Source organism: Aquila chrysaetos, chromosome 4, assembly GCF_900496995.4.
Source record: "Aquila chrysaetos chrysaetos chromosome 4, bAquChr1.4, whole genome shotgun sequence".
In the NCBI taxonomy this organism is placed as follows: Eukaryota; Metazoa; Chordata; class Aves; order Accipitriformes; family Accipitridae; genus Aquila; species Aquila chrysaetos.
The window spans coordinates 61,524,963-61,551,962 of record NC_044007.1 but is presented as its reverse complement, the minus strand read 5'-3'; the positions used below and the strand labels follow the sequence as shown (position 1 = coordinate 61,551,962).

The 27,000-nt window shown below is 35.6% G+C and overlaps 1 protein-coding gene across 1 annotated transcript; it reads left to right on the top strand.

The window, feature by feature from the left end:
* On the top strand, window positions 1-26,476 carry TMX3 (thioredoxin related transmembrane protein 3). Its single transcript, XM_030012133.1, has 15 exons — window positions 1-102; window positions 397-451; window positions 4,870-4,909; window positions 6,134-6,257; window positions 9,438-9,483; window positions 10,984-11,064; window positions 12,476-12,575; window positions 12,828-12,905; window positions 15,155-15,221; window positions 17,812-17,910; window positions 19,148-19,205; window positions 20,104-20,157; window positions 20,476-20,532; window positions 24,086-24,215; window positions 26,373-26,476. The coding sequence occupies exons 1-15, from the start codon at window positions 57-59 to the stop codon at window positions 26,400-26,402; spliced, it is 1,065 nt and encodes a 354-aa protein (XP_029867993.1). The 5' UTR covers window positions 1-56; the 3' UTR covers window positions 26,403-26,476.
* Window positions 26,477-27,000: the final 524 nt, after the last annotated feature.

Genomic DNA, 27,000 nt, shown 5'->3' with positions numbered 1-27,000 from the left:
GGTCGACGCCGCCGCGCGCCGCTTCCCCTTCCGGCCGCGCCGGGGCTCCTGTCAAGATGGCAGCGGCGGGCAGGCGGCGGCGGTGGCTCCTCTGGGCGGCAGGTAACGGCCGGGCGGCCGCCAGCCGCTTCGGGCTCCCGGCTGCGGCCTGGTCGGGCGGAGGGGAGGAAAAGCGGTGGAGTTCGGAGGGGGGAGAAGGGCCGAGGGGAGCAGCGGGCAGCGCTGCCGCGGGCGGGCGATGCGGGGCAGCGGGGAAGGCTGGGGCTGTGGGAGGGGGTTGGAGGGCAGAGGAGGGGGGGGAAGGTGCGCTGGCGGTAAGCCTGTCAGCTGGCGTGGGTGAGCACCCCAGGTTTGGTTTGGAGATCAGTCACGGTACCCTTTTTCTTAACCTCGCAGTGGTTGCACATGCGGTGGCATCAGGTGCCGGTTTTGTGGAGGATCTAGATGAGTCGTAAGTACCGGGGTGCCTTACCTTATTGACTATTGTTTTTCTTTTTGCGGGGGGGATGATCCAGGACACACAGCTTCGTGCAGAGTGTGGTTGTCAAGAAAACTGCACTGGAAAAGTTTGTCTTTTTCTTAGCAGGAATGGCAGAAAGATTGTGGCCTGTATTAAGTAGGTGCAATTTAATGAAGCTGAGGAACACTTTAATTTTGCGATTTTTTTAAAAGCTGTTATTATGGGTGCTGTTGCCAAAAATGTTCTCAGGCTTCCTTGCTCTTTCTTTCTTTTCGGTAGAGTAAAAGTATTGGTAGATTGAAGCCTGCCCCAATTAAAAGCTGATTGTGCTTGACGAAATTCTTCAGTAGGGTTTGCTGCGTAGCTGGCACAGGGAGTTGGAAGAACGAGTATAAGTGCATTCATGCATGGCCAGAAATGGAAGAGAGAAGGAGGCCTGCAGGACGAGTTCATGGCTGCTTGAAGTCCCAATTATATTCCGGTGTAAAAATGTGCTTTTACAACAGATTTAGCCCTGAGACTCTGGAGGTGTTGAAATGGGTAGTCCTGCCCTTAACTTGGTTATGTAGTGTCATTGTTCGTGTACTGCCTTGCTTTAGCAGTTTGATGGCTACATACGTGCTGTTTCTAATAAAAACTAGCTTTTCAAAAATGAAATTATTTTTGTTTTTGTCAGATCAGCTGGTTGATGTAAAGTGCTACAACGGAGAACAATTATTATAATTGAAATAGAAGGTATAGAAAATACTGTCTGGTAGGGGAGGAGAAGGTGGTGTTAGGTGGCTGCTTTATGATAAATTTAAGCCAGTCGAAGGTGATATTTTCATGAGGGTTCAATCCATGATAAAATGCATCATAAAGCTAAAAAGTCAGAAAACCATTCACTTTTTTACCATATTGCTTATTCAGCTAGACCAGATAATCATAGGATCAAATGAGGTACAGTGGAATTATGGGGGAGAGAATGAGAATGTATGGAAGGGGTACTGAAGAGAGATAAATCAGCATCTCTGACTGGTGTTTGAAGTGTTGTAAAAAAGCATCCAAAGCACAGAAACTGCTTGGACTTGATTTTCAAAGCTTATTTTTGAAACATGCCTCATATTTTCAAGGACTGAAGATAAAGAGGCTAAGTGAATAAAATAGAGTGTATCTGTGCTCCCCTATCATGTTCCCATATTATGTTTCCAGAGGTATAAATTTAAATGTAATTGCTGTTTTGGAGTGAAGAAGCATAATTCTGTAGTCACATAACTTTTTTGAAATAGCTGATAAAAGAAAATCCTGGTTTAGAATACTTGGATTTTTCAACTACAAAATATACAGAAGTCTGTATTTGTAGTTGGGAGTAAAAATTAAATGGGGATTTGTTCAGGATAGGTTGTGGGTTGTTTTTTTTTTTTTTTTTTTTTTAGCTAATTGGCAAATGGTGAAGAAGGTCAGGAAAACAGTTTAAAAAAAATTGGGAGCAGTGACTGGTGAAAGTTTCAAGTTTTCTATTTTATAGATGCTTAAAAATCATGGAGTTTTTGCTGTTGCTGAAAACTTTGGGTTTTATTTGAATTTTGGTAGTTGCAAACAATGCCTACTAGCACAAGGTGCAGGTCCCTTTCCCAAGCTTACAGGATATAGGAAAACAAGTAGCAAAGAAGAACTAACAGAGATGCAGGTTACCCAGCATCACCCAACTGGGCTGTGGAAGGGATGCAGAATAAGAGCTGTGGTTCCTATCAGCTTGTGCTGATCGAACTGCTGGCTGCCTCAGATCAGTACTCATCTTGTAATATTTGGTGACTTGTTCCAGTGTGATAATGAAGCAGATAAGTAACCTGACTAAAAAGGGAAATATTTTTCTGTCTGCGAGGTTGCATTGGTGGCTCAACTCAGGAACAGAAGCATCAGAAATAGTGCCGGGGGGTGAGAAGGGAGATGGGGAAGAATAGAAACAGCAGCTGGACTAGTTTAAGGCCATTGGAATTGTGGCCTTGGTCTTCAGTTTTGCTTCACACTGGTTTCTTTTAACCGTTAACGATTAAGTGGGGTGCATGGATTAAGTGGAGGTTGAGGCAACATTTGATCATGTAGTGCCAAATGTTGGGAAGTTGTATGTATTTGAGCAAATAATTTTGATTCAAGGATATGCAACACCTGTGTCATTTTTCCACCAGTATGATTGTGCCTGTGTCAGCTGACAGAGAGAGGATTGCATAGGACAGTTAAAAAAAGACTGAAATTTTGCGCTTGGAAATGTATTTACAGGGCCTAGAAACAGCACCTTCAGAAAATGCTTAAATACCCATTTGTACAGAGATTTCCATTTTTCTTCAACAGTATGTTGAACTTTCTTGAAACTGTCTAATAGTTCAGTCTTTGACATTACCAAAACTAGAATGAGTTCAGATAGTTGGCTTTTTTCACTCTTCATATATTGGTTTCTGTGGAAGTTGATTAAATAGGCGCTTGTAAATGAGTGGTAAAGATTGAAATTTGTTATTGTAAGAACTACAGTATTTTTTACAGTATCTTAGGCTAAAGTTGTTAAATTCCATTGAAAAATGTTCTGCCTCCAGACATTTCCTTTCTTTCCCTCTTTTCCTTGATGTCTACTGGTTTTGCAAGATTTCAGTCTACCTTTCTCAGTGCTTTAATGCTCTCTGCAATCTCTCATAACAGTCATACTGTGTCAGGGGGAGGAGAACATTTCATTGTACATTCTTTTACAAGCCAAGGGTGGTACTCTAAATTGAAGCACGGCCCAGGATCTGATGATTCAGTAGCTGCTTTCTGCCTTTTGCATCATAACGAATTGTTTGACATTGTAATTGGAAGTTAGCTGGAGCTTCATTAGCATTCTCAAGAGGCACTAGACTCTAGCTAGTTCTTTCATTAGTTCTGTAGCACTTAGGGTGGTGAAGTAAATTTTTAGTGAGGTGGTCAACTAAGCAATTTTGTGACTTAAAAATGCTGCTTTCCTGTAGCAGTTTTATGTTAGTCACTGCAAATACCTTTTCTGCTGTACAAGAATTGCAACCTTGGTATGCTGTCAATAAAACAAAAAAGGCTTGAAATTACCAGTGAAATGCTGCAATTCTAAGTTTAAAATACTCAGTGCTGTAATTAGATTATATTCATGATTTCTGAATTATTTCTTTCAAAGAGTAGGCCAGCATCAGCATTAGTATTTCTTCAAAACCATTATGGACCATTACAGGTTTGTTCAACTTTAAATGAAATATAATAAATGTTCTCTGATTCTGTTTGCCACCTATGAGCCATTTATAGGCATGCTGCATATTGGGAGTTGAAAAGTTGGGCTATAACTTTTATTAATTGGATCTTAACTTGGAGTGCAGATCACACACTTACTGAGTAATTATATATATATATATTCATCTCCTTTCACAATAAGAGTGGTACAGCACGAATGTGTGTAATGTATTTTATAGCACGTGACATTATTCCCAGTTCTAGTCACTTTTACGAAGCCTATCTTTTACAAAACTAAACCTTACATTAAAATTCTGGCTTATTTAATTCTCAACATAGAAATAGTTAAGTAATGTGATAATTTCTATGATCTTGTAGTGACAACAGTTCAGTGAAATGTGTAGGGAACATTTCAAGAGGTAATGAGGAACTTTGATTTATCATGTTCTATTTTTGTTTTGGAGGTTTTAGCATTTAGTGACAAATTTACAGTTAGTAAAGCTAGTCAGTTCATTAAGATGTTATTTTTCTAGCATTAAGAGTATTCAGTAGTACCTGTGTATCTCTGGTTTTTATCAATAACTTGAATATTTTTATTCCAATAAGTTGGTTTCTTGCGTGCACCTTTGATAAAAACAAAAACTGACACACCTATAGTAAAATGTTAAAGAAGGTTGAATTAAAATTGCTTTGCATGTTAACAGTAAACATAATTTAGTTAGTCTACATTCAGTAAGGCTAAGATTAACAGTGTAAACCAATGCTCTAAAGAGTCTGTACCAGCTGATCTATAAAAATGCAACATGTTCTAAACAGTCAACAACAGTATTTAATATAACTAGAACAGCTGCAATATACTTCTTCCCCTTAGATTACATATCCTAATCAAATATCTTTTGTGTGTTTTGGTGTGTTTTCTGATTTCTTACTGTTTTTCTGGTTTGGTTTTTTTTTTTTGTCTTGGCAAATAGTTATAGAAACCTAATTGGTACAACTGAGTATGTAATTTCTTGTGCGGGGGCAATCTTAATACTGAAAAATAACTATTTCCTCCTTCCCCCCACCCTCAAAGAAAGAAACAAAACAGAATTCTTGTGTCTATAGTTTATACCAACTTAATTGTAGACTTTGCCTGTTTCATACATGCGCTTCACTTATTTTCAAATATATCATATACTGATTTCATTTTTTTCCCCTCCTAGGTTTAAAGAAAACCGTAAAGATGATATTTGGCTCGTAGATGTGAGTATATGAGAAAAATGGGAAGACCTGCTAGTGGAAATCAAAACACAAAATGTACAATGCTACACTCTGTAGTAAGGCTGCTTCATCATTTGGAAAATTGCTTGTACATGGTGCTGGAAAAATGACACGATAGTAATTCTTCTGACAGGATGGATAAGCAATCTGTCTGTGTTCAGGATGAACCAGGAATTAGACTGAGTACTGGATGCAGACAGGATGCTTCATCCTGTGTTTTACAGTCCTTAAAAAAGGAAAGCAGATTACGTAACACTCAGAGTCAGGAGGTGATAATCTCTGTTCAGAATTTTTAGTTCCATTCTTTAGTTACACCAGCTAATTTGTGTTCTAGACATTTAGCACTACAACATCAAATATATGAGAGGTTTCTTTTGCTTTTCTAACATATGGAAAGATTCAGTGCTTCTTATTTCAAGGAATTATTTAAAAGATTGAGCTTGTTTGGGAATGAGATAAAATTCTTTTTAGCTCACCCAAATATAAACTGTAATTCCCAAATTGTATAATTCAGATTTGTGATTTTTGAATGGGGAAAACTATATATGCAGATTCAGAATTGATCAGTAATGTATAGGAAAACAAAATCCAACTTTGTCAAGTTGCAACCTGATCTTGTTATACCAAAATAGTGGTATCTTCCCTATTAATTTCACTGAGGTGTTGCAGCCCTGAGCTGTTGTTGGCCCTGAGCAAATGGGATCAATTTTACAGTGTGCTTGTATAAAAGTAGTTGCTGAAAAACTGGAATCCAGAGGGCAATATATATATATTGCCTTTCCTTTCGAAGAATAGTGTTCCCCTATTGGCAAATAAATTCATATTCCTGGGTAGATCAATTACGTGATCTTCTAACTTTTAAAAAAAGAGATTTTTAAAAAAAAAAAGTTACCACACAGTCTATTTTTAAATAAGAAATGGTATAATAGTACAGCGGTTGAATGTATTCTTTTCAAACTTGTGCTTTCACATTAAAAGTAGCACCAAATCATAAAAGCTCTGTCACTCCAGCATTGTAATTAACTTGCAGTTTTATTAAGACTGAGATCTCACCATGACTGGAAAATAAGCCTTGCTGATATATTTGGGGGTTAATCATAGAATCAACTTCTCTTAATTATTTATCTTCATTAACTTCTCTCTCTCTTTTTTTTTTCCTTTTTTTTTTTTTTTTTTTTTTTTAATGCAAATGCATTTGCTTCTCAGTTTTATGCACCTTGGTGTGGCCACTGCAAGAAACTGGAGCCTGTCTGGAATGAAGTGGGTATAGAAATGAAAAACATGGGCTCTCCAGTAAAAGTTGGGAAGATGGATGCAACTTCCTTTTCTAGTAAGTATGGTTTGGCTAGGGGTAATTTCATGAGAGCCTCTGTTTTGAAACTGTTCTTAATTTTTTTCATTAAGTCATTCTTCTCTTCTGTGTCATAACAAATGTTTGCAAACAGTCATTGGATAACAATTTCCTGATCTTTTTATTTCTAAAAGTGACAACATGCTGTAGTATGCATTTTTTATCACACTTGTTTCTGCTTATGTAGGGAGTTCTTCCTGACAAATGGAAGGTAAAAGCTTTTCAAAGATCCACTTTTGATAGGCTTCTTAGAGTACCATTATACAAGCATCTTTGTGGTGCGTGTCTTGACAGCATCCAATTTTAGGTTCCTTGAACTTGTACAACAATTATACTTGTGTTCTTGCTATTATTCTTTTCAGGTAATCAGTCCTTAAGACATTACACCAAAAGCCTGCTGAAATCACTGAAGTCATTACATCAGTGCTGAGCCAATTTCTCCCCGTGTTTCTCTGTAAATGTCTTCTTGAAGAACCAATTTCAGCTATTTTAATGCTTTCTTTTTTGATGATGCCTTTCATATGTACTGACCTTTTTGGAGAAAACCCAAAACTTTAGGTATTTAGAGAAGTGGTTTGGGTAGATATGAGAGGATTGTTGCATGCTTAACAGTATTTTCTTAGTTTTAGTGTGCTTGTTTATTGTCATTTCACTTAAAAGTATGTAGAACCAGGAGGATATTTAAGAGGGAAGGCATAGGGAGCAGTGAGGCCCAAGTAAGATCTGTATGTAATGAAACTCTATTAATACATGTAATGTTTTTAGTTAATACCATTAAACCTGATTTTTCAGGATTGTTATATTTACATAAAATATTATGCAGAATACTTTTTTCCTGTGATATTCCAGTTTTTCTGTGCCTACATATGGCAGAGTTTGGTCTTTTGAGATCAAAATGATCTTGTCTCAAACACCAATTTATTGTATGTAGTTATTTTTGTAAAACCACATAAATTTGACCTCATGTTTCATCTTAAAGATACTTATTTGCTAAAGCAAAATAAGTCTGGAGAATGAAAAGTTTCAAGATCATGCAACCAGGTAACTTCAAAATTAGGAATACATTTGGTAGATCTCTAACATTCCAGTCATCTATATAAAATTTTAAATCATACAAATTGTATAAACTCTTACCTTGAAATATTCTGGCATCCTGATACTAAATTTTTGTATTTGCTACCTAGAACAGAATTGGCATGTTGGTTTTGTTCTAAAATTCAGTTTTGCTTTTTTCAAAATTACTACAAACTGCAAGGGTATCTTTGTGCCCTGGAAATATTTTTCTTCTCAGATTTGTTACTAGTTTTATGAAGAATAGAGTCTGATAAATCTTTTGAAATGGTTTCATGCTTTTATTTTGAAAATGGAAATTTTACAACATCTGGATATGAAAAGCTCAGTTAACTCTGCTTAATGTCTTCCCAATCTAAAGATTCTCTGAAATCAAAGTAATTCAATCTTGAGAACATCAGAAGAAAATGCAGCTGGGCACACATGTGTAACTGGGAAGGAACATGAATAGTGGGCTCTGCACAGTTTGTGTTCCTAATAGGAATCTGAAGTAGTGTGAAGAATCAGAACTTTGGGTAGCTTGTCATCAGAGAGGTGAGATCACAGCTGAACATATAAAGCATCCAATAAGCGTTGCCTCTGGTAGCTGTGTGGAAAGAGGATACAGCAGTTACATCAACAGAACAGTCACCTGGTGTGGTATCAGTTGAATTTTCATGGGGGTTAGCCTCAGAAGTCCACTGAATGGGATCAAAGTAGAAATATGTCACACCTGGGAGCTAGCATAATTGCTGCTGTTTGCCTATTCTGCATTCTTCATATCAACAAGTGGAGGTGATGATGTAAATAAGTCACTTCCATGATGTTGAGAGGATTTTAGTAATCTCCATGTTTGGGATGTTTAAAAAAAATAAAACTAAAAAGTGTCTATTTTGTAGTTCTCCTGACTGTGCTCAAGAGTTCTACAAAGAGAAATTAACTACCTGTCAATAGGTCTTGTGATTGAATGTTCTAATACACATTTTAATGCATTCTAGTTCTATGTAGTACAGCTATGAGAGAAAAGGATCAGTATCAAATTCATCCTAGTATGCGTACTTCTTAGATCAATCTCCTTTGACTAAGATGCCGGTAGATTTATTTTTAGTTCTGTGCAATTATGGTCTTGATCCAGGCAAGCAGCCTTAGGGTCACAATTTCTAAACTGTTATTCAGAGCCCTGCACACAGGTTCTCCCACATCTGCTGCTCTGGCATGTGGTTGGTAGCTTCAGAATGTTTATGTTAAAAGTATTGAATCTTGGTGCATTTTGAGTGCAGGGGTTGTTTTTCAGTAGGGAACTGCACAAGCGTTGTCAGAATTTTAGCCTTTTTTGAAGACTACTTAGTTTAACTTTTGGAAAACACTGAATTAACTGGAAAGTGTAGTTTAAGGTGGCAATTGCTATGCTCACAACTGGAAGGGTGGTTGCAAATTGTACTCCTCTAATTGATGGGAGCAAAATATAAGGTTTTAAACAAACATGAGGTAGGGGAAAAAAGTTCTGCAATTGTCTTTTTACCACTTTAGTAAGCAGCAGGTAAGTAACTGATTGCGTAGAAAGTGTCTATTTCTGGTGAAGTTGATGACTGTAGACATTTATCTCTGCAGAATATGCTTTAAAAACTGACTTTTTTGTAACTACTCCAGTATGATACTGCACTTCTGTTGTTACCCATTACTGTAGTACGAGTAGTTAATTGTCTTTTATATTTCTTTTAAGCATTAGTGTTTACAACTCTACATGCATGATGCTTAATTCTTGCCGCTGATACTTTCAGCCAATTGTATATGCATATTAAATGCATACTACCTTTTGGTGAAAACTGACCAAGCATGTCTATTTAGAGGATTCTCATGCCATTTGACTTGTGGCATATGAATTGAGAGCCTACAATGGGACCCTGCAGTACCTCTGAAAGAGGTCCAAAATTTAATGATATAGCTTCATAACAGCAGCTGCTTGAAAGCAAGTAAAATAATTCATACTGAACTAAGTGGTAGGTTTTTCATTTATTTATGTGGCTTGAATAGTAAACTATGTTTAAAGATTAAGGTAGGAGAGCAAGAAAGTCTTGGTTCACTTTGGCATTAACACATTTCTTTCAGGTATTGCATCTGAATTTGGTGTGCGAGGCTATCCAACAATTAAGCTGTAAGTTGATGCTTCCCGCTGAGTTTTGAACAGTTATGTATCCTACCACTGATTTTATGACAGTTAAAAAAATAGTCCTCTCTACTTAAAAATCCCAAACAAATGAACCACGAAAAAGCCCTAAAACACAAACCAAACAAAAGTACTCCACCATCTTGTTTTGACATTGTCTTTGATTTCTGCTGGACTGTTTTGCTTTGAAATTCAGTAATATCAAGCATCTTATTTAGAAACAATTCTTAAAGGCACGTTAGCAAATTTGGAATTCATTTAACTGCTGTTTTCTATGCAACTTTGTAAAAGTGTATGTATATAAATATATATATTTTAAATTATTACTATAAAAAGGAATTTCATGCACCAATTGATCTGACACCTTTAGAGTGATTCAGGCCGTAAGTGCATACCTGAGTCTTCCTGTTAAGTTTTTGTGAGTTGCTGATTGCGTTTTTTGTTTTTAGTTACTTTTCAGTGTACCTGAAAATCTTATGTAAATGACCGTAGTGGTTACTATATAGGGTGAAGTGTGAGAGCAGTTGTTTGACAAGAGAAGTATATGTAGATTTTTTTCTTCATGTAATTAAAAAAGAAAAATCAATGGAGGACAAAATTTACAGGAAAATACCAGTCCATAATGATACTATATGTACTTGCTTATGTACTTTTTACTGTGAACATACTGGGTTTGTTAGCAGGTTATTGCTTAAGCAAAGAGTATTCACAATATGTAATAAATCTTGTCAAGTTAGTTTTCTCAAAAAGGTGGCAGAGATGTTCAGTTTATTAATCTTTAAGGATGAAAAACTTTATTGGCATATAGAGGCATAGAAGATTGGGTTTATGATTACTTTTTTCCTGTGAGTTTCCTAAACCTATATGGATTCAGAAAAAGCCTGTTAGAATTAGTAAAACTTCCTTGATTATTCTTATAATGCAAGTGTGCTACATCCCCTGTCAGCAGAGTACAGTGAACTGACCAACACTTCATGGAAGCTTAATTTAAAATGTAAATTCAGAAGGTTTTGCAGGTCATTTGATACTTTTCAATGATAAAAAAGCATTAAAGAAGTTTATATGTTTGTCTTTTAAAAGGACTAATCCCTAAGTGGCATAAATGCTGAATGTTTGGAATTTGGTTTGGGCATGTGGGGTTTTTTATGTGGTCATAAGCAAATGTTCCAAATGATCTGTGTGTTTACAAAGTAAATTACTTCCGTGCACTAGGAAAAAATAATTGTGAAAGAGGTTTAATTATTTTTAAAAGTCAGTAAATCAGATGATGTGTAAATAAGTTTTTAGTCCCTAATTGCATTGTATTGCATTATTGAGTTTTACATTCTGCTGACCACTTCTTTTATCTGACTATTTGAAAAATGATCTTGCTTATCACTTGCTAAAAGGCGACTGTAATAAACACGTAGAATTACTCAATCTTCATTTGCAGATATAGTTTAGTTGTTTTCAATTCTGTTCTTTTTTTTGTTTTCCCTATTTCTTTAGCTTAAAAGGTGACTTGGCATACAACTATAGAGGACCTAGAACCAAAGATGATATAATTGAATTTGCTAATAGAGTGGCAGGGTAAGTCTACTCTTCTGTGAGACTGGTTCTGGTGACTTAATAATTCTGAATGGTTTTAAGGTTGGCCAAAAATTAAATCTATTTAAAAAAGAACAAGACATTGACACGAAGTTAAAAACTAGAATATGTACTATACGTGTGGTTGCATGTGAGACTGGTGGTGAGTGGCACAGAGAAAGTAGAGACTGGCTAGTCACAATCCCTTCTTTACAGTGCAAGAACTAAGGGCTTTTCAAAGTAGCGGAAACTATGAACAAATGAAACTCATGGAAGCCAGAAACAAGAATACTGACCTAAATGTTGGTAGATAGATAGACATCATTACTAAGGCAGAATCTGTTTAATACTCAAAAGTTATCTTATAGATATTAGTTTAATATATGCTTATCCACCAAAAGTTGCGGCAATTGGCAACATAAGGAAATTGCTTTTATAGAATTGTTCATAACAATTTCTGTTGGCTTTTTCCTCCTCTACAGTGGCCTGTGGCTTCAAAATGTTATAGATGGTAATCTTTGGAGAGAAAAAAGAATCACATTTCTGTCCTTCATTCTTAAATATAATTAAGAAGCATTCATATAGGTACATAATATTAATCATTGTTCAGAATTCTGTAGTTTAGGAATATCAGTGATCTCTAATAATTTACCAGAATGTTGTAGGATTATTTATTTCTAAGACCACATTTTCTAACTGTTGTGCTTACATTTGGAATTCTCTCTCTCAAATGACTTAATACCTTACTGTGGCTGGGAAGACCTTGTTGTGGCCTTTCACTATATAAAGAGGGCTTATAAGAAAGACGGAGAGAGGCTTTTTATCAGGGCCTGTACTGAGAGGATAAGGGGCAAAGATTTTAAACTTAAAAGAGGGTAGATTCAGATTGGGCATAAGGAAGACATTTTTTGCTGTAAGGGTGGTGAGGCACTGGTACAAGTTGCCCAGAGAAGCTGTGGATGCCCCATCCCTGGAAGCGTTCAAGGTCAGGTTGGGTGAGGCTTTGAGCAACCTGATCTAGTGAAAGATGTCCCTGCCCATGGCAGGGGGATTGGACTAGATGATCTTTGAAGGTATCTTCTAATGCAACCCAATCTGTGATTCTGTGGCCAGTAAATGGCATGCATGTTTACATCATAGCAGCATTTTGTACTAAGATATTAATTTCAAATTTAAGTGTGCTGTTTGAGGAACATAACAGGTTTATTTTGGGGGGATTTTTAGTTTTATTGCTTTCAGCTGAAACTGAAATAATAGATTGAGAAACTAAATGAATTTGCATTGGGTAATTTAGTTTTTAAAAAAAAAAAAACCACAAAAAACTGTATGGCATTTTGTTGGGGATTTTCATTTGTTTGGGTTTTGCAGCTTGCAGAAACTGAGATTTTTCTTTCTCTTTTTTCCCTCCTCCCAGACCTCTTATCAGGCCACTTCCTAGCCAGCATATGTTTGAGCATGTGCAAAAGAGACATCGTGTACTCTTTGTGTATGTTGGTGGTGAATCTCCTTTAAAGGTTTGAAGCTTGATTAAATAAACTTACTTTTTTTGGGTAGTCACAGAGGTAGTTTAAAATATCTTCTAAAAGACTGAAGTGCATGCTTGTAATAAATACGCATCTTTTTTTATGTTTATTGAAGTGTTCTTACAATCTTGTGTCATAACTATATTTTGTAATTACTCTTTGAAGATAACGTATGTCACAAAACTTCCGTGTGAAGCTTACTAGAAGTTCAGAAATTAAAAAACATTGTTTGTATTTTTGCAGGAAAAATACATTGAAGTTGCTTCAGAACTAATAGTTTATACGTACTTTTTTTCTGCCTCAGAAGATGTGCTGCCTGAGGTAAGCTGTTTCAGTTCCTAGTATTTCCACAGAAATGGTATAGTTGTCCTCATATATGTAATTTTGCTGTTTTGATGGCACAGAAATTGCTTCTTACAATATATTTGGCTTTGATAAATTTCAATCTAATTACACTGAAACATATCATTTTTGAGTATTTGGGGAAAGAATACAAACAAAGTTTCAGTCTGTCATTGCTTTGTATTAGCCAAATTACTTGTTCAGTCATATTAATAAAATTAAACAGAAGATATGCAGAACTCAACGTGTACCGTACAACCTGCTCAAGAAGGTAGATACTTTGATTTTTAGCCAATGCAAAACTCTTGTTGCTCCTGACAACCCTTTCACCAACCACTTTTATAACTAGTTTGGGGGTCTGTGGCATGGAGTACCACTGGTACCCTAATAGAGAAGTAAGTGAAAAGGTAAGTTATTTTCACCTTGTGCAATACAGCTGATCAAAACATTAGTCTGCCCAGGGATCAACTGATCCAATCTACTGGCTGCAGAATTCTCATGTGGCTCTTTGGAGAATTCTGTAACAAGAAAGTTATTTACAGTTAGTCACAAGGGTGGAAAAAATTGCTACTACTATTGTTAGTCTAACTGTTGTTGCTTATGTGTTGAAGCAAAATTAAGAGGCTTTTTAATTTATTGTTATCTCCAAGTGGGACCCAAGTCTACTCCATGCCTGATAATGCATGACTTTGAAATTAGTTTGGGACTAGCAGGGTGAGAACTAGCATAACTTATTTTTTTTAGGCTCCTGCATTTTCCAACATCATAAGTAGAACTGGCCTCATTATAAATAGTATATTGTTAGATTTCCAGAAGCTGTGTATCAAAAGCTACCTCAATTTGAATGTTGCTATTTGCACTTCAGCCCCAGCTGAGCAAGAAGAGTACTGTTCACTCGTGCAGTGGAAAGAGTGTAAAAGGCTGGAACTCTCTGAGATTCTGTGATCATAGTGATGTAAGCAGTGAGCTGTTTTTCCCACTGGATGTGATTTCACACAAATGTCATTTATACTGAAGTAGTGATGGTATGCAATATTCTATGGAAAGAAATAAAAATGTTACAAAATCACTGGTTGCTAGTTGTAATGAGGCTTTGCATGACAGTATTCACTGTTAGACTTTGTTTCATCACCTTAGGTAATCTTGTTCCAAGCTTCAGGCATCTTTTGCAAGCCATAAGCTGTATATAGACTGATTTGCCCTTTAAAGATGCTAAACTATGTTTTGGGCAGATAAGAGAATAAAGCATCACCTAGAATTACCACCTTCTTGCTCATTCATATAAGGTGTTACATTATAAAGCTACTGCTTTTACTTTTATTTCCAAGGAGGGTAATGCAGAATGATTACAGAAGGCATGTCATTTGCAAACGTGCTCATGATACTGTTCTTATGTTTCCCAAACATATCTGTAAATTAGACAGTTCAGCCAATGTCATCATCAAAACTAAGCTGATGATACAGTCCTTTCTTAACCACAAATACTATTAGAATTTTAACTTAGAATGGTAGCAAGCAGTAAGGCATAGATGCAGTATTTCTTCTGTGACAGTTTACTGAAAACATGAGCTGAGTAAGATTCTTTTAAGTTCCAAGGGAAAGGTTTCTACACCTTGTAGGTTTTTTTGAGTATGTTGCTGACCATCCTAAATATCATGTTTAGGATGGTAATGCAGGCATTCATTGTTCTGTTTGCCTAAATTAGGGCTATTTGCAGCCCTATCTGCTGAACCTGTGTCTTTATATTCCCATTAGCCTGAACTACGGGAAATAGCCCCGATTTAGTGGGGCATGTTATCAATGTTACTATTTTACTCTACAATATTAACTCTCTTTTTAGTAGAAGTAACAGTATGACAGGTATGGTGACAACAGCACAACTTGGGAACAGAAAGCATGATTGATAAAACCTTCAAGTTATGAACTCCTATCTAATGTTCATGTCCAACCAATAAAATATTCTTTGTGCTACTGCAGATACTAGTAAAAATCCTGCTTCATTTACAGTTTGTGAGACCTACCTCTCAAAAATATGTTTATGTTGTGTTACTTTTTAATATGCGGAAGCTGATAAATTTATTTTAGTAAATGTAGACAGAAAACACTTTAATGTACTTTGAGATTTTCCCCATGGGCTACATTTCCATATTTCAAGATTTTGTTTGTTTGTTTGTTTGTTTAAAAATCTTTTAATCTTCCATGGATTAATTGAAAACCACCTCTTTCAGTATGTAACGTTGCCTGAATTACCTGCTGTTGTAGTCTTCAAAGATGGAACTTACTTTGTTTATGATGGTAAGTAAAAGTGGACATTACCTTAAAACAAGATATTTAAAGTATATATGGAGAAACTGGAACAGTTGGGATTTTTTTGAAGGTTGTGTTGGGGTGCTGGGAAATTCCCCAGTTTTATGATAAATAACAGCTCCTTCATGAAGGAGAAGAGAAAAAAACTAACTAGTTCTTATAGAACGAATGCATTTGAGAAGAAATTCATTTTAGTAATACTGATGTAGAAGTGATGACGTTTGCTTTGTGTTATCAGTAAGATGTAGCTTCTAATATTACTGCTTTGCTGGCATTAATGCACTTTTTATAAGTTATCTTTTCACTCACTGTCCAAATTCATCATATACAAAACAGAAGAAAACTCTTGCTGAAAATGAGTCACACGTAAGATGAATTTACAGTTCCAAATATTTAATCAGATTTTTCTCGTAAGTGCTCTTCCTGACAGTCAGATCTCTTGAAGTTAACTTGAGGTTTTTATAGATGTGTACTCTGCTCTGAGATTGCATAAAAGGGTCCAGTTTGAGCTTGTTGTGCCTTGGCAAGACAGGCTGCATACTTTCTTAGTACAGCAAGCCTTCCTTCAAACACTGTGAAGGAAAAGGAAACTGATTCTGCCTTTATTCCCAATATTAAAATTTGGAGGGCCTTAACTGATAGCTTTGAGCATATGTGACTTTCACATTTGTGTTACTTGGATATTGGTAGTGGGACAGGATCAGACAGCATAACCTCTCCTTATATAACTGACGGAGCGTACTATGCATACATAGAATGGTTGACCATTCAGTCTGTTTTTCTCTTCCTGAAAGTGTCTCTCACAAAAAGAGATTATGAAGACATGGACTGTTGATATGCAATTTTAGGCTGGATAAATAACTTTAACTGGCTTGTTGAGCCTGTAGGCTGTAGAATGGCCACCTGAGACTAGTAGTGTTTCATAACACCACTGACAGCAGTACACTTGCCATTTATATAAAAAGTGTGTATCCATACACATGGATATCCATATATAAGTACTAGATTATACTCAGACTATACTGTAAAGCCCATGCTTTATAGTCTGTTAGATGCACGTACACACGCATACTTATGTTACATATCATGGGTTGGCTTATAGGTACACCGCTTATTTACAAAAACATCTACTCTTGATTTAGATTGTTTTAAATGCAGGTTTTTACTTTAAGTTGAAAACTTATCACTTGGAAGATTATTCTCCTGTTTTAATTTCTGAAGATCAGTAGTACCACAGCAAAATACTCCAGATGGGCCATCAAGGATATTCTTTGTGATTTCATGGAGTGGCTGTACTTGTCTTCCTCTTCAGTCTGTTGCCTTACCAATCATCATCCAGATAAAAATTCACTCTACAGCCTACTTGATTTGCATTTTATTTTATTTAATTTTTTTTTTTTTTTAAAACGGGCTTGGAGAAGGCAAGCTTGTCAAAGAGAAACACTTCTGAACTGCTTTTTGCTGCGTGGCCCGCTTGCTTTTTCCATACCTTTCAAAAGAAACACGAAACTCGTAATAATCCAGGCTTCTAATTTACTTTGTAAAAATTTTACTCTTTATAATGTACTAGAAACATTATTGTAAGTCAAGCAAGTTACAAAGATGCACTATAAGAGACTGGGTAAGGTTATATGTGCAGCTGTTATGATTGGGCAGAAATTTGAAGAGCTCACTATAAGAAAATGGTTTAGCAAAATCCATTTCAATACTCTGGCATTGTCTGGTGGTTTTTTCATTTTTTTTCTTCCCCCACAGTAGGTGAATGGGACAGAGATCTATGGGAAGCTTTATGCGTGGAATTGTTTGCTGCAATCTTACGACAATTAGTTGTTAACCTGAAGTTATTGATAACTCACTCTATACTATAGGATTTAACATAAATTTATTTATTTAATGTGCATTTATATGTCTGTGTTTATATATATGCATCATATATATGTTTATACACATTTTTCTTTTTTACTTGTGATCTGATTGTAATGGTGTTGGTGGTATGTGTTAGAATTTGATTCCTTATGGGTTAAAACATCTAGCATCTGAAACTGTAGCCTTCAGTATAACGGATTCTGAATCATGTAAATATTTGTTCATTTACATTCACAATGCTGTTAATGCAACTACTTTTTCTTGATTTCTTTCCATTTCATTTAAGGACTCTCACAAATACTGCTTTCTGTATTTTTATATCTCTTTACTTTGAAACTTGCCCCCCCCCCCCCCCCCCCCCCTTTAAAAACAGGGATTGAAACTGTTCTTTCTGCAGTGGGTCACAGTTATCTTCTAGAATAGTATTGTTTATCCTTGATTTGGGAAAAAAAATTATCAAATCAGTTTTTCATGCTTTGCTATAATACACTTTTGTTCAACAATTGAAAATAGCTTTAGAAGTTTTAAAACTGAAGAGAAATGTCCAGAAATATGTGAGGTCTTGTCTAACAACAAAAAAAGGAAAAAAGGGAAAAAAAAAAATAGTGTTTGCCTGTATAGTACTGAAATAAGTAAATCTGATTGCTCACCTTACCAAAAAAAAAATATATTTTTTAATGCATTCTTTTTTTTTTTTTTTCCTTTTTTTTAGAGTATGAAGATGGTGATTTGTCATCCTGGATAAATAGAGAAAGATTTCAAGGTTATCTTAATGTAGATGGCTTTACGCTGTATGAACTTGGAGATACAGGTAAGATGCTGCTACCACTAAACTCTTTGGCATCTCTTGTACTTAACACTAAGAAAAATTAAAAACCACTATGAATGTGTTTTTTAAACCTCAAAAATTAATTAATCTCAGAGTTAGAGTTGATAGTGCCAGTCTTTTTTCTGATGTTGGTCAGACCTGCTCTATTGACTAGAGGCTTCATCCAAAGCCTACGCTAGTCCTTTCATCAAAACATAAAAATTAGTATATGTAATCCTGTAGTATTCACAGAAAATTAGTAGGACTTTTAATTTAGGAGCAGTTTAGGTTTTGTATAAATTACATATTAGCTCTTGCAATACTTACAGGGAATTTTATGGCTGGAATTAGAAGTATCAAATATGGATGGGTTTAGACATGTCTTACATCTACTAGATTCAGGTATCTTTAAACTAGATATGGTAAGGAAAGAAGGAGAGTATGTACCAAAGTGGACCTGTCCTGGAATACTTCAGCTTTTGTCGAGTAAAATTTTTTGCACTCCAGAGGGTTTAGTTAATCCAGCTGATGACAGATCTGCTTTCCTAATAGGAAGTACTTGATTTGGAGAACCTTTGGCCAGCTTTCTAACATATTTTGATCTGGTTCACCTTAGGAGGCTTTGGATTTTTTTTATTTTAATCAGAAAAACTTCACAAAGTGAATCCTGAAAAGATCAGTATATTCTGGTGTTTGGTCTTTCAGCTCTTCTGACAGAGGTCTGTGAACTAGGTTGTTTTTCTTATGTAATGAATTCTGGGCTCTGCTAGTAAATTTTCCATGGTTTTTTTGTGAAGGATAATACTCCAAATTTTCGATAGTGTGAAAAACAGTCATTACTGAATCCATACAATCTTGATTCAATCACTTAGAATCAGCTTGTAATTGCCATTCTATAATAAAGGTTTCCATAGCCTCCTATTTAGGTATATGCAAATACGCAGCTTGAGTAGGGAATTAATTTTTATCTGTGTTTTTCCCCTTTTAACTTCTTTCTATAGGTAGGCTTTTCATAGAATGGTAGTAGTGTGGCATTAAGCCACGTCTTAATTTATTTTCAGTAGCTTTAAGAAAACCACAATTTGGTCAGCTAAAAGAGGCTATTTGGCATCGAGATTGGTTTATACTTAAAATAATTCCTGTCCCTGGAGAGTATCTGATCTTGTAGCTTGGAGTATTTTCCATCTGAGAATGCGTCTTTCTTTTTAAATGTTTTCAAGCATTTTATTCCTTATTTTAGGAAAACTTGTTGCTATTGCAGTCATTGATGATAAAAACTCTTCAGTGGAACATACCAGGTACAGAATTGAGTATTGTTGACACTATGGGAAAAATGTGCTGGTATCACACAGAGAACTTTGGAAGTTTCTTTAATATTAAAAAATACTAGGTTAAATGAATGGTTCTAACTTGTGGATGTTCTCCAATTTATGACTTCAGCCTACTGAATTGGCTGAATTAATTTATGGCTCTGTTGAAACACATGTGAGTTCAATGAGATGATGGGAGTTCCTGTATCAGTCTTCTGCCATTTGTTAATGAGAGCACAGGAGCAAACAGTGATTGCATAGCTTTTTTAAAGCTATTGCTTCACCTTTTAAACTTAGACAACAGTACTTGAGTTCAGATGACTTTGAGATGAACTTAGTAAGTTTAAATAAATGACTGTTCTTTAGCTTGGTTGCATTAAAAATGAATTTAATGATGCTTATATATTAGTTGTCTGTGGAACTTACATTAAGAAGGGGCGTTTTCAGTTGGGCTGGAGTTTGCTGAAGAGTCTGAGAGGAACGAAACCTTCCCCTGTCCCTTTCTGATTGCATACATAATTAGACTAAGAAATATTGTTAAAGTACTGTGTGTGGTATTTTCCCATATCTCTTTGGATTTTCTTCAGAGTCACAGTGCTGCATCTTGAGAAGGCAATAGATGGAGTGAAGCAGCCTGACTGTCTGTCTGTCTGTTTTTCTTGTGTTGAGTCTATATGGTAGATAGCCTTTCAACCCTTAGAAACCAAGAAAGATGAATGAGGTGGGTTTTGTTAATGAATAGGGAATCCTTATTGCTGATGAGGTACTATTTGCTGGTTACTGGGGAAATCTCAATGCTTATTGGTTGTATTTTGACAGAGTATATCCTGGATTATCAATTTCCTTTTTTTTTTTTTTTTTTCTTTCTTTCCCCCCCTGCCTCCAGACTAAAATCTATTATTCAGGAAGTTGCTAGAGATTATCAGGATCACTTTCACAGGTAGGTACATATGGTACTATGGTATCTTAAATGAACTTCTGCATTAACCTTTCTAAGGCATCAGTTATTTTTTTCTACATGAAAAATGTTAATGCCTGCTTTTTATATTCATATACTGATATTCAATAAAACCATTCCATTAACTGAGTGTGTTTTGGGATGCTGACTGTCTTATAGGTTGTCAATTTTTGAATTATGTTGCTGAGTGCGTGCTCTCATCTTCAGTTATAGGAAAAATATTTAAGGAAGAACTTTTGCTGAAACCCACTATTCTGTTCTCTTTTTCCTCATTCTGTTTTTTCACTGATTCTCTTACAGGGATTTCCAGTTTGGCCATATGGATGGAAATGATTACATTAATAGTTTACTAATGGAGTAAGTAAATTCTTATTTGAATATTCTTTCTTCTCTTATATTTGTTGCTAAGTATATTTAATTGCAAACAATCTTATGAAGAATTCTTGACTTTCATGGGTTAAAAAAAAAAATCACTGTCCTCAGAGTTCAGCATGTAACATAGTGTCCATTGTTTGTTAAATTAAACTGCATAATTTAATGTTGGAAGTTTGGCTTACTGATAATGCTGATAGACAAAGCTTATTTTTTAGGTCTGCTTTGTTAAATTAATTACTCTTAGCACTGTGTTGGTTTTTTTCTTCCTTAAATGTACAGGGCACTAGACAAAAATTATGTCAATTTGTAACAGGAAATGTAAATAATGGTTATGCATTATCTATGGTTTTTATTTGTGGAGAGGCACACTTAATTCTTGATACATTTTTAAGACATGCATAGAAATACACTTCTGCAGAAAAGCATAAAATGCATGGAAGATGCTGTCTGCACTTGATATGTACATGGTACATTTTGAAATATCTAAGTAGTTTGACAAGATGCTTGACATTTGCCTGTATTGTGATCCTTGTCTAAAAATGCCTAATTAGAAAGTTAAGTTGCTCAGCATTTACAGTTGACTACTTGTTCTCCTCTGGACTTTTGAGTGAAAGAAGAGAAAAACGGGTCAACATGCCAGCCCTGTAAGTTTTCCAAACACCTTTCTTGGGGATCAAAGCATGAACAAGGCATGTGTTTGTGCCCCTAAAGTTTCTAGGAGCTTCATGGGGATTCAGGAGGTACAAGGTCTGTTTTTCTGTGGAATGTTTGTGGAGTAACATGTGAATACAATTAATTTAAAACCAGCTGTCTCTCAGTTGAAGTGATGTGATTGATCTAGTGTGTTATAGTTGCCAAAAGTGAGACCTTCCTCACTTCATTAATTGCTTCTCCTATGCAGGTTCTTATGTCTGACTGTCTGCTGAGCTGGTTCAGCCTGTTTATCTGGCAGAAAAGTGTTTACTTTTTTGGCTAGGAGAGTAGGGGAGTTATTTTGCTGATCCAATAAAACCCTTAAATGTCTTCCCTCATATTCTGCTGAGTACCAGAACTGATGTGCAAAGAAGCAGGGGAGGGAGATGAGGTCCCTGGGAGGAAGAAAATGAAGGGGAAGACGACAGAATGGCCACTTACAGTGGTAGTGATCTAGTGGCAAGATCTGTTCAGCTGGATTGTTTAACTTAATCTGCAAAATGCCTGATTTTATAATTTGTAGTATATGGGAAATGGCTGTTAAAGTGCTCACAGGCTTTTAATTATTTTCTAAACAGAGTGTATATATTTCCAGCATAAGTGGAAAGCAGCAAAAGAATGCAGCAAAATATGTTCAGTGTTCTAAGTAGCTGCTCTTCATGTGGCTACTTGAATAATTCGAGTAAAACCGTATTGCAAGTGCTTTAGTTTTCCACGAGATGGCAGCAAGTGGAAATAGAAAAAGCCTCCTGAATCGTGAGAAATGTATTGCAGAATACTTTTTTTACTGTGCTAGATGCACATAGGAACAAATTATGTTTCTTCACAAAGGACAAAATATTGTATGATTCATGGGGATAGAAGTAGTAGTCCCTGATAGAAGCACTTATGAACCTGGCTGTAACTCCATTAGTAGACATTATAATTTATCTGTTTCTTCAGCAGTAGATGAACATGCTTTTCTTGGATTAAAAATGGTATAAAGCTATGCACAAAAGAAGAAAACAGAATATTATGTATTTTACTGAAAGCAAAGATACCTTTGTGTAAGCTAGGGCATATAGCATCATTGGAATGTCAGCTATAGGTATATGTAAAGTATTAATTCCCCAGTTCTTGGAAGAAACATTAAAACATTATTAAATGTGTTTTTATGAATCTCTCTGCAGCATATAAAATTTGCATATGGAGTTTTATCTTTCAACTGCTCTACAACCAACTCCAAGAACCTCAGTTACCAGACTGTGAAATGTAATAGAAGCACTTTTTTGGTGGGGGCAGAGGGGGATCTTTTCTGCATCCAAGTAATAAAACTTGTTCTGTTTTGACTGGGATGAGGTGTTTTGGCAGAGGTTGATAACTTGTTACTAGGCACTTGCAGAAACATCTGATTTAGTTTGATTGCCTCCTACTTACATTTCTTGTTTGTTCCTAATAAACAGGGAATAAAAATGTCAAGGGAAAAATTGTACTTAGAGAATCTTATGTTGCAGGTTGTCATTGTTGACAAAGCTTTGCTGTTTGGTTGGGTTTTTTTAAAGTTCCTTTGAAAGGATAAAATTATTTTGTTATCTCTGTAGTTGGCCTTATATTTTTTGAGGTGCCACCATGCTTTCAGCTTGAGTACTAGGAACGTGGTCTGCACCTTAAGTCTTAAGAGTATTCAGCTTTCTAGGAGTTTAGAAAATTTTCGTGTATAAGTATTAAACTTGTTCACTTCTAGGTTTGGAATTGAACTTAAATTAAACAAACAAGCCACCTAAAATGTGTGAGAAGAATTAGAATAATTTCTATGACTTCAAAGAAAAATGGGAATCTTGAATAAATGCTAAAGAATATTTTCATGAAATAATTGATTATGTATTAATAGCCACAGTTAAGGCTGAAATCATCATCAATATTGCATGGATTACAAATGTACATGGGTGGGGCACTGTTAGACAAGAATGAAAATGTAGAAGAACAAGGTTTGCATCTTCTGCTGTGAAGAAAAGCCACCTAGTATTTAAGTTCATTATTGACAGAAGTGTAGATAACTGGCAAAGAGTACAAGAGACTTTTCACCTTACTTATTTAATGTATTTTAAGTCTTTCTTGTTGAACAATGTACTTGTGCAGTATTACATTTTTCTAAACCTAATCTAATTTTGAATTTAGGGCTACTTTGAACAGTAGATTTTACTGGTTTATCTCCAGAGATAATTTCTAACCTTTTTTTTCTTTTTTTTTTTTTTTGTCTTTTTTCTTTCTTTCTGATTCTGTGTTACTAAATAATGCTTATGCATGTGAAGGTCAACTGCTGCATAATAATTGTTTAAAAACTCTGTAGCTCATCTGCCATGTCTAAAAAGAGATGTAGAAAAACTTTGGTTGGTATAGCTTATTCTTTTGACTTGTCAGGTAGAGGTTGATTGATAGAGCTAATCAGTTGGACCATGGCTATATGGGACTGAATTTTTGGACTATACATTTGCCTTTGTGCACTAAAACACTTAACATGTTATGCTAATAGTACCTTTCATATGCAAGGCTATTATTTGTGATCTCTTATTAATTGGCAAGTTGTAAGTTACCTGATTTGCAGTCGCTATGGGTATGTAAAATGCAATAAGCTTCAGTAGTGTCACTGACACGGATGTGAAGGAAAAGATATTAATGAGAAACATGCTCGTACCCTTCAGGTGACTCTCTTCTCCCTTCCCGCTTGCCTTTAAGGAACTGCTGTAAGGAACACACACAAAGTGAAGATTAATGGATACCCTTTTAAATGATGTAGGAATTATTTGCAGTGTTTTACACAGTAGTTCTTTAAATGTATAAACTATCTGTTTTATGTTTCCAGTGACTTGACAATCCCTACTATTGTTGTATTGAATACCTCCAATCAGCAGTATTTTCTACCAGATAGGCACATTGAGAACACAGAAGACATGGTTCAGTTTATTAACAATATCTTGGATGGTACAGCTGAAGTAAGTCTTCATTGTGACTTGGAATATGTTGGTTGGTGTTTATTTCCTTAGATGCTAAAGCAGGGAAAAAATTTGGTTATTCTGACTGTTAACACCATGTGTTTTATCTGCCTGTCTTCCTGTCTTGGGTGCTGTCAGTGAATATGTGATTGTGAATTCTTGAGGTGTGCCGTTGCTCGCTGTTCTGACTGCAGAACCTCTTGTAGAAAGCAAGCTTTTTTTTTTTGTTTATAGCATAATGTTAGCTGACTTCTCTTGATATTCCTTTTACTGGTGTCACTGGTAAATTGAAAGCTTTTTATTCATCTCCTGGTTTGTTTTAAATGCATTTGTTTAAAATTTTCTTTGTAGTCCATAATTCAACTCTACCCTTTCTTTTGGGTGGTAAATTAATAAATGCAATAGCTTGATGAATGATAGGTCAGATTCAAAAACCAGTGGTATACTTGCTTTGCATATTACAAACAGACACAAGCTTACCCCTCTCTGCTCTAAAACTAGAAATGAGCTGTCTTTTGTTAAAATGACAAAATTAATAAATCCATCTGGAACTGATGGCTTAGACAATTTTTTAATGTTGGCAAAACAAACTCAGGTTTGCTTATTCCCTCAGTGTACTGTAAGTTGGACAGAAGGCTATGTTGTGTGGATGAAGAAAGAGACCATGTATCAGAGGTTTCATTTGCGCTTATGGGTCAAGAAGGTTTTGCCACGAAGGGGGCAGTGCTAACAAATCATTTGACTGCCTCCTGGGAAAAACCTGTGTTGGTTTAAGCCCGAATTCACCGTATATTGAATGCTTACTGCGTTAGCTGAATCCCACTTTACATTATGCCAGCGGTTTTAGGTCATCGGGTGGTAATGACAAGTAATGATGTAGATTGTTTCAGTCATATGGGGTACTTTAGTTTATTTAATCTGACAAATTGATGTAGCAACATAACATAGGTGGGTTTGCTTGCTGTTCATGACTTCACTGGCCATGCTTCCAGCTGCAAGGTGAGGGGTATTCCTTTAACTTATTTGGTGGTTCTTTGTTCTTCAATTCTCACTTTTTTAATGCTTTGTTAACTGCCTTGAATTATGTTATCAACATCTGTTTGACTCTATTTAAATATATCCTTCTGGTTGAAACAACAAATGAAATTGGTTTCTGTCTGTTTTTTAACTGTGAGGAAATTCGTTTGTGATGCCTTGTGGTTTTTGCCATAGTATCACTTAGGTCTTTCTACCTTTTGTTTGCAATATTTCAACTAGAATGATTAAAGGTTTGTCTAAGTTCATATCCCTATATGTATGTGAGACTGCTAATACAAGACAGACAATACAGAATGTGATTTCATTTAAGCTAAATGGTGTCTATAGACATAAAATGGCACTAATTTGGCTACATTCAGGCCCAAGAAATTGTGCAGCTGTTGAGGAATGACAGTCTCCAAATTATGCTGGTAAACAAGTAATAGGATGCAGACTTTCTGAACCACAGTTAAATTTCTGAGAAGTATAACATTCACCCCTTCCCTTCTTTGGGAAGTGTTGGATTATTCACCTTGACTGTCTTGTTTTCTGTAAGGCCCCGTAGGTAGCCTTCTATGAGTCTGTTTCATTTTTGTGGACTTTTTTTTGTAATTTGAGGGGTTTTGGTCAGGGTCAAGTGCTGATCAGTTGGCTTCCAACATGTAGGTTTGTTTCTCTGGCAACTCAAGATACATGAAAACTGGTCCTGTTCAACAGACAAATTGCCTTTGGATTCATGTAATTATTTTGAAGACTGCTATGGCAATGTAGGTATAGTCTGTCATCGCTTGACACAAGTTTTCTTTATTACACATTCATACCTTCTTGTTACTTAGTTCTTAGATTGTTCTAACTGCTTCTGTGGTAATCCGTAAATAGATATCCATCAGCTGCAGGAAAGTTCTGATGATCTCTGCAATTTTGTAATTGTTACATCAGGACAGTTGGTAGTTTCTGTTAGTGTTGGTCTATGGTAAGAGAGTGGAGTGCCAGTCTGCTGTTAAAGTTTGCACTGATTGTTTAAAACAATCGCGAGAGAATTTTGCATGAGACTATTGAAATGTTTATCCATGCTTGAGAAGTTGGAGTGTCTGCGCATCATGAGATGCAAGAATAATTACTTTTCATTTCCTTCTAAAGGGACTTAAGATTGCAAGGTCTGAAGAATGAACTTTTGGAATCATAACTGAAAAGTGTCAGCAGTTTTGACATGGTTCCATTTGAAATTTCAGGCACAGGGTGGTGATGGACTTCTGCAACGAGTCAAGAGAATCATCTATGATGCCAAGTCTACTGTAGTGGTAAGTTTTATTTTTCATTAAATTAGATGGTGCCCTTGTCAATTAAGATGCAAATATTTTCAGAGGGTTTAGAAATATTTTTATGTAAGTTTGTTTGTATTATATATATTGTGTATATATTATAGGTATGTATACGTTAGGTTTAAGCCTTGATTAAAGTTTTTAATACTTTCCAGTGGGCTAAATATTCAATATACATTAATTTCTTCATTTTTCATTCCTTTTTTGTATTAGTCTGACATGTACTTTAAGGGATAGAACAAGGAAAATTCATATCTTTTCCTTGACCCTTTTGACATCCTTTCACTGAAATTGATAGCATTTTCATGTTCTGAGAAATGTTAGCGTTTCAATCTAATTAGTTAACGCATAAGGGGATTAAATACTACACTTGGTGTAGTTTTAAAGCAAATATTTTTATCATCTTTCTTGTAGGCTAATTATGCTTAACAGAATTTTGTTTGGAA

Excerpts from the sequence above, each read along its gene's own strand:
- TMX3 (XM_030012133.1), top strand. The coding sequence starts at position 57 with ATGGCAGCGGCGGGCAGGCGGCGGCGGTGGCTCCTCTGGGCGGCAG. Across the intron at positions 103-396 it reads GTGGCTCCTCTGGGCGGCAG|TGGTTGCACATGCGGTGGCA; the intron begins GTAACGGCCGGG and ends TTAACCTCGCAG. Across the intron at positions 6,258-9,437 it reads GGATGCAACTTCCTTTTCTA|GTATTGCATCTGAATTTGGT; the intron begins GTAAGTATGGTT and ends CATTTCTTTCAG.